At 40.0% G+C, this 13,668-nt stretch overlaps 1 protein-coding gene across 4 annotated transcripts; it reads left to right on the top strand.

The window, feature by feature from the left end:
- The first annotated feature begins 57 nt into the window (after positions 1-57).
- LOC121943640 (TRPM8 channel-associated factor homolog) lies at positions 58-12,799 on the top strand. Of its 4 annotated transcripts, XM_042487214.1 has the most exons (14): positions 68-139; positions 1,054-1,120; positions 1,844-1,919; positions 2,608-3,273; positions 3,732-3,948; positions 4,181-4,472; positions 5,947-6,248; positions 6,353-6,527; positions 6,960-7,054; positions 8,078-8,288; positions 8,996-9,232; positions 10,128-10,351; positions 10,495-10,608; positions 11,852-12,799. In XM_042487214.1, exons 4-14 carry the CDS (start codon positions 2,627-2,629, stop codon positions 12,092-12,094), a joined length of 2,757 nt encoding a protein of 918 aa, XP_042343148.1. In that variant the 5' UTR covers positions 68-139; positions 1,054-1,120; positions 1,844-1,919; positions 2,608-2,626; the 3' UTR covers positions 12,095-12,799. The 4 variants fall into 4 exon arrangements, with proteins under 4 accessions (XP_042343146.1, XP_042343150.1, XP_042343148.1 ...); XM_042487212.1 differs by lacking the exon at positions 1,054-1,120 and having other exon boundaries at positions 58-139; XM_042487215.1 differs by lacking the exon at positions 1,054-1,120 and having other exon boundaries at positions 1,848-1,919.
- Positions 12,800-13,668: the final 869 nt, after the last annotated feature.

Genomic DNA, 13,668 nt, shown 5'->3' with positions numbered 1-13,668 from the left:
GTCCATCACAAAAATACCCTCGTATGGAAACGTGATCCCCTTGAAGGTTCCGCTCATGACACTTTTCCGGGATTTTACACCATGTAGCACAATCTGATTATTCTTGATTGTTTACCCTCGAAAGGCCACCGTCCGCCTGGTAAAGTCATTTCTTTTAGTTATTTTTGCTTTCGTTTTCCGTTTTTTAATGTTGGGATAAGATAAGATAGGTTAAGATAAGATAAGATAAGATAAGATAAGAACTTTATTTATTCTTTGGGAAAAGGCTGAATGTTGCGCAGGACAGTACCTGAGTTACTCACCTGTTTCATTTCCACCCAGTTTAAGTCGATATGTGTTGCACATTTCGATACAACACCAGTTTGAACTAAATGTTTCTCTAATTAGGAACAAATACTACTTTGTTGTATCTCTGTGTTATTATTACAGAGGAGGGATGAAAAAACAGCCAGAAACCAGCTTATTCTGGTAGCTTGTTTTATTTGGTTTTAGCTGGTGAAAGATGGTTTCAGATGGTCCTGACCCAGTTCTTGCTGGTCTTTGATGGTTTAGCTGGGTGGACCACCAGCCGGGCATGCAGGTGTGACCAGCCTGCCAAGCTGGTCATGCGAAAGGCGTCTTTGATGATTATTAGATAGTTTTCATCATATTAAAATAATGACAGTAGATGTGAAACCAGTTTGAAGTATATTTTTGCATAATTTCTGATGGTTTGGCTGGTCACACCAGCTTAAGATGGTCAGTCTTGCTGGTTTAAATTGCTGTGAGTTGAAGATAAATGTTCTGGAGTATGAAGAAACAGTGTCATAAGGGGGAAGTATGAAAAGCAAGGTGCATAAATCAGTTAAAGAAGCCTATCTGATGTTTTATGTATTTACAGTGCACACATTTTACAATAAGAAAATGCACTGAAGTATGTAAAGTAAACGTAAATGCAGTCAGAACTTTATTTGCTCCTTTCATACCCCGCCTTCAAAATGGAGCCTATTTTACACTTGCACACAAAATTTGTTGTTGTTGTTGTTATTTGTTTGTTTTTTTTACAATTTAAAGGATTTAAAGGACAAAAATCAATCCCCTCCTCCCTCCCCACGTCCCTCCCATTGTTCCCATTTATACAGTAAGTAACTATAAAGCTTTGGAGAAATGTAGTGAAGTAAAAGTTAAAGTTGAAATAAAAAAACTTAACTGAATTACAGATACTTTCAAAAAATACCTTTAGTACTGTAGCGAAGTATTATCACTTTGTTACATTACACCACTGATGTTTTGTAACTCATGTAGACTGGTTTTTCTTCTTCTTCGTTCTTTTAGAGGCATCTTAGAGGATGCATAAGCTGCATGTTACAGTCACTTTGTTTTAAAACTTTTACAATATGTCTAATTATCTACTTTGGTATTTGAATAAAGGCTGGCAGAGTTTACAATAAACAAAATGTGATACTTGAACTATCATTTATTTACTTGAGTAATCTTTTTAATAGTCCTAAGTTTTTTTAAGAAACAATAACACAGATGGGTCATTGCTTTATTTTACAGCCGCAGTGTTTTGTTTTGCCCTTGACATCCACAAACATTGACTAACCCCAACAGGATAAACAGGTTTCGGATGCAGTTTAATTCAGGGTGTATCTCCGTACAAAACCACACGTGTACGCAGTGAAATATTCACACAATGAGAATGTTGACAGACAGGCGTTGTTCATCAATGTTCGATCTTGGCCTCCATTAATAGCCCGCCACTGGGCTGTGCTCACTGAAGTCCCTCCTTCTATTGATGTTTCCTGTGAAATACACGATCCTGTTCTCACCTTCATTTATATTCCTGCGTCTCTCACGTCAGAAAGAGTCCTCAGTGGATTGGCTGTCTGGAAACCTGTTGTCTAATAATACAAGCAGAAGGACAACTTGTCTTTCAGGTAAAAAAAAAATAAAAATCACTTTGTGCTTTTCGGTAGTTTGGATATAATGAAAAAACTGCAAACAACTTGAGTGGCAGATTATGGAGTGACATTTGTTGTTGTCATTTGACTGGTATAAAAGTTTTTGTTTTAATCTATGTCAGCTCTTTCTTTTCCCCACAGGACAACAAACGGACACAGAATCTAGATCTAATCCTTGAAAAAAAAGGCAAATGGGAAGAAGGCAATGAGCAATGAAGAAAGAAATAACCTGAAAATAAGCTATAAGTACAATAGAATTATCACAAAATGTGTAGTTAAATAAATGAATGGATATATATAATTAATAAATGCAAAAAGATAACTAAACAAACAAGAGAAAAGGCCTGGGAAAAATTGTAATTATTTGCTTATTTGCTTATTTTTCTTTTTTCCCTATGCATTTTCCCTGGCTTTTTAAAAAATAATTTGCTGAATCAAATAATTTGGGGTATATTTCTTACCAAGTTACTTATTGCCTTTTCCCCGTGTTTTTCAAAAAAATCTCACCGGTTTGCTCAGGGTTCAAGTTTTAAATACTCGTGAAAGGCATCTGAAAGTAGCTAAATAAAAGTGTTGGCACTTCAGGTTTCGAAGGGTTAACTGCATTCACTAACTCAACTTACATCATCATTAACCCATCGTTTACTCTTCATCCAACCTTCAGAGCATCAATCCTTCTCGCCATGTCCAACCAGCCTGTCCAAAACCCCCATGAAGAGGCATACGGGTCCCTGATGAGAGGTTTGAAGGAGCTGGACCTCCGTGGCCCCAGTGTTCCCAGTGACCTGGTGCTAACTGGAGACCATGCCTTTCCATTGGTAATGAACAGTAAAGGCCAGGCCCAGATGGCGGCCTCCCTGTATGGCAGTGGGAGGATTGTGGTCCTGGGTCATGAGGGCTACCTGACCGCCTTTCCTGCTCTGGTAGAGAACGCTCTGATCTGGCTGAGAGGAGATGGATCTGAAAACCTGTCTGTGGGGGTCCAACTAAACAGCAAGGCAGTTGCTGATAACCTCAGCAAATCCAGCTTCCAAGCCAAAGTTGTGGGGGCCTTCAGTGACAAACTGGGGGTTGGTGTGTATGTGACGGACGCCTACAGTGTGGGTGCAGACGTGAAGGAGCTGGTGGCGTTTCTGAAAGCTGGAGGAGGAGTGCTGATAGCGGGACAGGCCTGGAGCTGGGCTGCAGATCACCCTAAAGAGAATGTTCTGCTTCAGTTTGGAGGGAATAAGGTTTCTGGTGTTGCAGGGATCTACTTTTCGGAGCATCGGGGTGAGGTAGAGTGCCTGCCTGTCTACCCTCAGATCCCATCTTCCTGGATGGCTGTAGTGTGAGTTTATACTGGACTTCTCTTTTATTGCACATTTAGAGAGGTTCCACTTCCCCAACTAACAACCTTTAATAATGCTATGATAAACTTTAATAAATTAACATTTGATGAATCATATTTCACAATACATTATGTTATAATTTGTATGGATGTGTTATAATATCAGCACGGCATCGATGTTGGTAGATATTGGCTTTAAAATGAAATATCTGTCAACATGCTGATTTCTGTCGATAAAAAAAACAATATTTTTTTACTTTTACTTACATTTACAAAACATCAAGTATTTTCCATTATTCACAATGAACATTACTGAAAAGCATGGTATTGTATGTCTGCTGTTGGGCCATCATAATAAGAGTATACATAATATGATGTTAATTTCACTACAGAAGAGATGTGATGATCACTAGAATAAGGTGGGATACTTTTCTCTCTCTTTCCCCTTTCAAATACAGACTCGGTAAGGATTTTGAGGATGACTTGGAGTTCTTACTCCAGGGCATTTCAGAGTTTGACATCCAGGGTAAAGGGATTGCCTCTGAGGTCCTGGTCCACGGCTCGTTAGCCTTTCCTATTGGTACAACCGAGGATGGACGGGTGTTCCTGGCAGGAGCATATTATGGGCAGGGACGGGTCATTGTGACCACACATGAAGGATATATGGGACGAGAGGTAACCTTTACATTAAACTCACTCACTCAATGTATGCTTTTACAAGTCAAATTAAGCACATAATACTATTTTGAATACATTCAAAATATATGATTACTTTGCATTTTATTTTGTTATATATTAAATTCTTGTCACCAGAAGTTGGATGTCTACAATGTGCTAAATTATTAAATGTGCTGATCTGCCAAATCTTTTCACGTGATTTACAAATGGCTGCTTTTCATTGTCACAGTCACTGGCTTCATTTTGGAAAAATGCCGTTCACTGGCTGGATGAGGGACGGCAGGGGGTCGTCGGTACATCAGCGAAAAATGCCCACAAAATTCTCAGCCAGTCAGAGTTAAAGTGTGAGATGACAAACTTCAGGAAAGACCTGAGTGTATTTGTGTGCACAGCGTACAGCAATGAACATGCAGAGGAAATCCAAAACTTTGTGGCAGAGGGAGGAGGCCTGCTGATCGGTGGACATGCCTGGTACTGGGCGCAGAGACACCGCGGGCAAAACGAAATAACAGAATTCCCAGGTATGATAATGCACTACCACAGTTTTATTATGTATCCTTCAGCTCATCCCACAATGGACATATTATATTTCACTGACAATGAAAGACACCAGACAGTAGAACAGAGAGTTAAAACGTTCTCCACAAAGAGCAATAGAAGAGGACCAGTATATGTCCACTCTGGACTGCCTCAGTTTACCCATGAAATATAGACCCCTCTTATCAATGTTTGTATCATCTGTGTTCAAATTCCATGTCAGTATGGCATCTATTACTGTACCTAAATAGCTGTAGTCGTCCACCACTTCCCCTAAAGTTTTTTTTGTGAGAATTCCTTATGGCCTGTGAGGGTCCAGGGACAGAGGGATGTTGTATGCTGTGAAGGCATTTGAGGTAAATTGTGATTTGCGATAATGGGTTTTAAATACAATTGGCAGTACTTAATCTAGCAATAGTCATTTGTTGGTGGGTTTTGTTAGTCAAATATGATTTCTTTTGTTTTCTTGGTGTTCAAATGAAGTAAAAAAAAGACCTAAACCAACAAACAATCAGATCTACCCACCTACTGGAGCTGGTTTCATCATCATCTTAAGTTAAACCCCCTATTGCTGTGTCATCAGCAGATTTAACAGCAACATGATTAGATGTGTTGCTTCTACATGTGTTTGTATAGATAGTAAATAAAACTGGAGAAATAGTGCTCCCTTGTGGAGCTTCAGTATTATGACCACTGGAGTTGGTAGTTCAGTGGCTGCAGATGAAGGTGCCAATACAAGACAGCAGAGAAGCTTCTGGCTGGTTGTTTTATTGGAGTTGGAATACATTTGCAGAGAAGCCAAAGTGCTGAGTAGCAGGAAGGCTGAAGCACAGGCTTATCATAGAGAAACCGGAGTGTGCTGCTTGGGGAACTGTGCAGTCCTGAATCAGATGATTTGATTTACCTGGGTCCATTGGCTTGAAGATGCCAAGCGTAAAGCCCATAGCAGGAGAACAATCACAGGAAACCAGTGCAAATTGCTGCTTAGAATGGCCGCAGGACTTTGCTGGGATGGACTAACTGGTATCATAAAGAACACACCAACACCAACACAGCTTCTAGCAGTGTCTCCGAATAGGCTTTTTTGGGTCTGCATCCCATCCAAATACTAGCATGTAGGAAGATATGAGCATTTGACAACTGCAAAGAGTTAAGAGAGTGGTCTGTAAATGGCTTTAAGGCAACAGTGGGAGGTAGCAAGTCAATGGCTCACGCATAACATCTAGAGATAGAGTAGACTAGACGTTTGGGTAAAGAGAAATGCAAAGAGGGCGAGCACACAAGGAAGCTGCAAGACTTCCAAATAACCAAAAGAAAATATCCAGAGGCAGACAAGTTCTTCTAGTGTCACCAAAGCGCATAAACATATTTGTCATAAATAGACTACTGCTTTATACATCTTACAGACCTGCATGAACATAAATCTTATAATACAAAAAATGCTGAATTGTCTTTCAGGAAACAAGATCCTGAACACAATGGGCTTGAGCATTTTGAGGACAACGATCAAAGGAGGCAGCTACAAGGCCCCTGATCCCCGCCAGGCTGTCAAAGACACCTACCACTTCCGCCACCTTCTCCACCGTTTTGCCAGTCACGTGACGCAGGGGGAGAAACTCAGCAAGCATGAGGAGAGTCACCTTAAAAAGCTGGGCTTCGACTGCGCCACTTACTTGAACATGAAAGCTTATGACTGCTCCTCATACACACAAGTCCTGTCCACCCTCACTGACATGGTGAAGAAGTCAGGCATGCCTCAGGTGAGTAGACAAAATGCCATCAAAGCTTTATAAAACACTCCAGCAGAAGAGCTCAAAGATATGTTGCAGCAACATAACATTCAGTCAATCCATTTTCTTTCAAGGTGTGTGATAAATGTCCTGTGAGATGTCCCAAAGACCACCTGCTCCTCACTTTGGGGCCACAGATTTATAAGGTTTGCAAAGATCCTGATGCCCTCCTGCCCCACCTCATCAAGAATAACCCCTTGATGCCAGTTGTCTACAACCATGTCATCAAGATTAATGCAAACACTGCAGGTGAGACCTCGCTGTTGTGGACATATCTGTAAATTGTTTAATATATAAGCTATATAGTATGTGCATTCTTGTGATAGTATTTTTTTGACAAAATTTGCATACAAAAATGAGTTCAGTCTGTTGCAGTTAATGTATTACACTGCACTTATCAACATAACTAATTGGCTATGTTTGCATGTACACTAATATTCCACTAATATACTGAGTATGACAATGTTCTGAATTTAGCGTTGGTCATTTAAACAGCATATTTCATATGATATTCCAAAATAGTCTTTTTTTCCAATTTAGACATATGGATTATGCTAGTATTATTCGGGTGACAGAGAAAGGTGAAATGTGTCTGGAAAAAAATTGCAGTGTGTGTGTGTGTGTGTGTGTGTGTGTGTGTGTGTGTGTGTGTGTGTGTGTGTGTGTGTGTGTGTGTGTCAGGACGAGATGAGTGGTTCAGTACAGGTTTGTACCTGTCCCCTGGGATGAAGACCTACATTTCACTGCCAGTGGAGATTGTCAACAAGGGCTGGAAGGTGCTGTACATAAAACTGTGTTCATTGTGTTGCTGTTAATATTTGGCCTTGTGGAGGTCCAGCTCACCTCGTGCATGCCCCTGTCCCCTGTGCAAAGATGCAAATCTTAGGATAGCAAAGGACTGACCCACCCTCCTCTCCCTATGAGTGTGTAAGGGTTATTTGGATTAGTTAGGTTTAGGCAAGAGAAGTGGTTTCGGTTAGGGTCAGAATTTTACGGTAAGCCAAGATGAGGCAGAGTAAGGCGGTCCATTCCTTCCCCATTTTAGGATCTGCAAATTTCTGTCCTCAGCAGCAAGTGACTAGTCCAGCTCATCCCTGCAGAGGCAGCAGTCCCCACCCCAGCACCTAACCTAACCTTGACCCGTGGCTGCAGCAAAATTCAGAGGAGTAAACTACAATTTTAGTGTCTGATCTTTTCGGTGTGAGGAAAAGTGTTTTCATTTCTTTCTGGATTCAATTTGTTTCATCACTAGACTCTGTTTTAAAAGTAATAACAGAACATTTTAGGCAACCCTAAAGTATTGCCTTGCTGTAATATTCACTTCATTAGGTTTGACCTAAATTAAGATTACCTCACATCATCATCATCATCATCATCATCATCATCATCATCACTGATCTTGCTATGGTCACTGTCACGTTATTAATTATTTTGTCTTTGGCATTATCCTAATTTTCCTTGTCACCATTCACTTTATTATGCTTACTGCAATTTTCCTTGGCCTGCAAGAATCCAAAATCTCTGGGAACCCAAGTCAGAGTGCAGTAACTACTTACTGCAGTTTGCTGTGGGTTTTGGTTGAATTTTGTAGTTACGGTGATTGTAGAGCCCATTTTCTCTAAAAGAGAACAAGACTGAAGCAAGAAATGTTTTCAGAAGAGAGAACAGATATCCAAAAAGTCAACATCAGCCATAACTTAGTTTTGACAAAAAGTTGCACTTACTTTAGTTGTCTTTGTGGTGCAGTAAAGAACAAACTATGTTTATATTTATTAACACATGTTCCATGTCTTCCTCAGATCCAGATAGGCTGTCAAACAGACTATCTCAAATCTGCAGTGTTGAAGAGAGCAGCGTACGTCATTGAGCATTTTCCTGTAACCTCGGAGATGATGCAGGTGTGGAACCTGTGGGGGGGACTCATCTACCTGGTGGCTCCACCCAAAACACAACAGGAAGGGGTAGAGGTCACAGTGCAGATAGCTGTACCTGCGCCGTATTATAAATCAGGTGAGTCCGTTGTGTGTGCCTCCTGATGTGTGTACCCAAGTGGGAGTGAATGGCAGGCTTGTAGGAATAAATATGGTTTTTATGTAAATCGGAGCAGTCTATGGGAGAATATCTTGTTCAGTATCTTATTAAATCTTGTTACTTCTTTTCAAGAATCTCAGTTTTTTTGTTCCGCAGGTGTGTAACTGTGTTTAAAAAAGAAAGGAGTCAAAAATAATCAGTGTGACATCATAGTACGTCTTAGGTCATGTCACGTGGTAATTTTGGTAGTAGGGATAATGTGTCTAGTGCAAAAATAGTAAATTAATCGAAAAAAAAAAACATGCAATGGGAAAAAACAAGTTTATAAAAGGGGTTTAAAATCGATTTCTTCATCCAGTCCAGGGAAAGTCATGGCATTGAGTTTGAAAATCCAGTATGTTTCTCGTTGGATACGTTTTTTGACATGGTCACCCCGTCTCATAGCCGATTTAAATGGTTCTGTTCCCTCTTCTTTTATGAGAGTTTATGTTTCTTTATGTTTGCTGATGTGATTCTTTAGTCTGCGTTTGGTATGTCCCAATAGAAACATCCGCAGGGGCAAGTGAGGCGATTAACTACATGGGTAGCATTACACTTAATGAAATCCTTATGTTGGTAAGTGTAGTCCGTTCTTAGATCTGTAAATGTCTGGGTACATAAAATAATTGTATTCTTGTTCTTTTCAGGAGTGACCACACCAGCTGAGTGGTCCTTGCTGCGCACCGCTCCTTCGCCCTGGGCGGAGTTGGAGTTTGAAAACATCATCCTCACTGTACCATCAGACGTTGTTCGTAACCTGGAGCGCCCTGATGAAGTGGCAGCACTTTGGGATGAGATCATGAGGGGCATGGCTGACCTGGCCGTCGTTCCACACAAATTTCCTCGCAAAGAACGTTTTGTCGCAGATGTGCAGATTTCCCATGGTAAGTGCATTTGGCTTTGATATTGGATATGCATGTTTCTCAGTTCAACTTTACAACTTCAGGCCATTTAGAGTTTACAGTTCACCCAAACTGCATGTCTGTGTTAACTGCTTGTAAAAAGGCTCAGTACTAAGAGTTGTATTTAGAAAATATTGAGGTAGGTATCATGAAAATAAAATAGCAAATTAAAAAACAGGACTCTCAAGCGCATGAGATGGCATTAGGGGCTTATTAAATCATGCAAATGTATTCAGTACACATCTTATCTACTTACCATTCCTGTAATATTAGCATAAAAACCTATCCAAGGCATACCCAAAGTATGCAACAGCAGTCTGTCAATTTTGAAATTGTTTGTTGGTGTTTTAACAGAGGATTGTACCCGCTGTTGCAATTGTATCTTGCAGCTACTTAACGTAAAGGGGCTTTGTGTGAAATTCAGAGCATAAGAATTATCAGCCACCATAACACTCTTTGCAAAGGATACTAAAACGCATTAACACGCAAATGTTGGTGGACTAGCTTACCTAAACAAACTACATGGAAGCTTGGATTACAATGCACTAATGGGTAGCGTAACTTCATTCTCTGCTCACGATGCCGTAACTCTGCCATACCTTTTCATAGCAAATAAAGGTTTGCTGTTATATTAATGCTGTTAATGTCACATACAGAACCTTTGAAGGGCAGACCATTGGACTTGTAACAGCTGGAAATTACTGATTGACTGAGGAGCTTTGTAACGGCACATGCTACTATGAGGCCTGCATTTCATGCTTTGCCCTGAAAGCACTTGCACGAAATTATAGGCTCCGTTACAGTGCTCGACTGTAAATGTGAAACCCTGAAGGTCCACTGCTATAACACTGTTTGTTTTTCTCATTTGTCCATCCAGGATTCATGCATGCAGGTTATCCCATTATGGCACACAAAGGCACAGCAACTGTGCTGGTCAACCCTGAGTATATTAAGAGTAAAGGCATGTGGGGGCCGATCCATGAACTGGGACACAACCAACAGAGAGCCTGCTGGGAGTTCCGGCCGCACACCACTGAGTGCACGTGCAACCTGTGGTCTGTGTATGTGCATGAGGAGGTGCTGGGAATCAACAGGACAAAGGTGGAGTAAATTATTTATTACCAATGACTAGAAAAGACTGATCTCAAGATCTACCTTGGCATGTTTTCATACTAATCGATGTCACAAAAGACAACTGGGATTACGTTTTTAGCAAACTTATCATTTCATCTTGTTCAATGCAGGCTCATGGAGCTATGACTGTAGCAAATCGAAGCAATCGAGCAGAGCAGTATGCTAAGGGGGGCAGGAACCTCAGCACCTGGAGCATGTGGGTGGCCCTGGAGACATACATGCAGGTGAGGGAAATATTGTATATTACACCATCTAGAGAAACTTTCTCACAGTTTATTCAAAATACAATATCACTTATCTGTGTGGTGCTTTTTTATTTTAACAAACAAAGCTCTGTACAGTTGGTCTCATTCATCCATTCACACACAGAGTCACACACAGATGATGACAGAGTGGCCAATGCGAGGAGCTGCTTTGTCTTTCCCAAGGACATTTAGAGATTTGTACACCAATCAACAACCTCCTATATGCTAGATTTAATACCAAAGTCTGTCTGAAGAAAAGTCAATGGCTTGACCTAGATTTTTGAAGGACAACTTGAGCCAATGTGTGATAGATCCTCAAATGCACCAATTAATTTCAAACATTACATTTTGGTTAATACTTGCCCCCAAAGCAGGTGTACCAAAATTAGTGAAATTCTCTCCACATGGTTTAGGGATGAGTTTTTTGCCAGCTATCTGTCAGGTTCAAAATGCTTTGCAGGCCTATTCCCCAATAATGAATAAAGATATCTAGCAAGGTATATCTATTGGACAAATCGACAATGAGTTTGAACCCTTTTTATGCTCAGCCTAAAATTTGCCAAATTATAGGCTATATACCACATTTAGTGCTGATTCAACTGAGATCCAAAAAGTAGGTATAATATTGTTATTTTTTAGATTAGATAAGCAAAACATCCATCATGGAAAACTTTAATTAAAACATTATTTCACTTTCTGCTGTTAGGCACCACAATCGGGCCAATTTGGATTATCTTTATTTAAAATATTTGCACATAATTTTCAGTTATGCAGCAAAGTTTCATGTCATTATCCAGGAGCAACCTCTGGAGCTCAAAAATGCAGCTAACACAGAAGTGCCAATAAGTGCAGTTCCTCTAATGGCCACTTGAGGGTGGCTCCAAAATGTAGTAAATCCCTTTAGTCCCTTCATGTTAAAATGCCCAACTTTACAGCAGAAGTGAACATTTTTACAGTCTGGTACAAAAAACAGGATGAATTTGTATATATATGTCTGTTAATTATGCAGTCTATAGTCTCTAGCTTGTTCCAGCTCTCAGCAAATTAGGAGCTGGCATAAGATAGTGTCAGTGAACCAGCACAAGTTCAATAGGTTTCTTCCCTTTTTGGGCCTGAACCCTAATAAGACTGAAAGTCCCAAACCTCAATCCATCCCCTTGAAGTGTAAATGTTCATTGCATATTTCTCACATTTCCTTGTACCTCTATCTCCTTCCTTGTAGCTCCAGGACAAGTTTGGCTGGGATGCCTTTAAAAAGGTGTTTGCTGCCTACCACAAGATGACCAAATTTCCTGGTGACAACAAAGGAAAGATGAACCTGTATGCTGAGACTTTCTCCCAGGCTGTGGAGATGAACCTGTGTGGATTCTTTAAGTCCTGGGGCTGGCCCATTGAAACAGCCACTGAGGAGAAACTCTCTAACCTGCCTCCCTGGACAGACCACCCCATGGTCCAGTATGACTGAACTTCTGGTGATTCAAAGTGCAGAGCAATGGCCTAAATGAGTACCAAATCCTTGACATTGAGTATTTAGTGGGTGTATCAATTAACTGACTTTTTTACTGTGTTGTTGTATTTTTACTATATGTATTTCTATATGTAAAAAAGAAACAGGAGTTACACATTTGAGCAGATATATACAGCTTGAAAATGCTCTAGCTCCATAGAAAAAGTTGTATTTGTTAAATGCTGTAAAACCAAAATACCAAAAACCAGTAGGTCATTAAATCAACACAGTTGCTACTAAGTGGAATATACTTTTATGTATTTTATAGATGACTTAGAAAAACGGTGAAGCATCAATACATTTGCTGCAGTCAAATCTCACATGCGTCCACTTCATATCTACTTCATTCCTCCCGTCTAACTCCTAAGTATTGCACTGTAAGCACTGTAACCTGTAATGTCGACATTAGTTATTTAATTTCACAATACCAGTTAAAGTCATTTATAGACAAAAAATAATTCTGTTTCATGAACATGATGACACTAATTCTGTCGATGCATTAATAAGTAAGCTGTATCCTTCCCTGTTACATCATTTGCTCTGATACTGCCTTATAATATTATATAATAAGTCAGTCAAGCTATAAGATAAACACATTATTTCACTACAATAATATCTGCCTTTACTGTCACTGGAAAAGACACTAATAAACAAATACTGTGACCTCTGTGCTACTTTTTTTTTCATCCATTTGTCCGTGAAAGAGAAGCAGTTCAGTATATTAAATGTAGTAAGGGATGCATAAATGCAGTCTGTCATGATCCTATAGGTTTTGTATTCTATCATCGTCTTTGTTTTGGGGTTTTCTTTTATGTTTTCTTGTTACTCATGTTCTGTTTCCTGTTATATTTTGTAGTATCACTCCTCCTGTCTTTGTGTGTTTCCCTGATTAGTTTCGCCTGTCCCTCGCTATACAGTTCTTACCTGTTCTCACTATCCTTTGTGTTTTTTTTGGTTCTTTCTGGCTTTGTCTTTTTCCTCTTTTGTTTTCTGTCACACTTGTCTTTTATCAGTCTCGATTGTCTTTCCTTGTTAGTCTTCCCTGCTCACCTGTTCTGTTTTAGCCTTGTTTGCTCCACCCTTGTGTTCCCTGCCACACCTTCAATATTCAGCCAACCCTTGTGTTTCCCTCCTTTCCCCGTGTTCACCTACCTCAGCTGTGTGTCGTTGTCCTGATTGGCTCCCTGTGTATATATACCTGTGTGTCTCACTTTGTTCCTGGACAGTTTGTGTGTTATCCTCCCTGCTGTCTCCACTGTGTTTGTGGCTGTCTTCACCCCTGAATTCTTCCTTGGGATCTTGCTTGGTTTCAGTTTAGTTTTTCATTTGTATCTTATATTTGATTACCAGCTTGTGTTTCTGGACATTTTCATAAACCTTAAAACTCTCTCTTCATGTGTGCACCCTTTTTTGTTCTGCATTTGGGTGCTCATCCGAACTCAAACGTCACAGTAAAAGCAGACATGACAGACGAGGAGTGATACTACAAAGTAAAATAAGAAACAGAACATGAGAAACAAGAAAACAAATCA

This window comes from Plectropomus leopardus, chromosome 5 (genome assembly GCF_008729295.1).
Source record: "Plectropomus leopardus isolate mb chromosome 5, YSFRI_Pleo_2.0, whole genome shotgun sequence".
Lineage (NCBI taxonomy): Eukaryota > Metazoa > Chordata > Actinopteri > Perciformes > Serranidae > Plectropomus > Plectropomus leopardus.
Note: the sequence above shows the minus strand (reverse complement) of the source record. Positions and strands in the feature narration are given on the sequence as shown.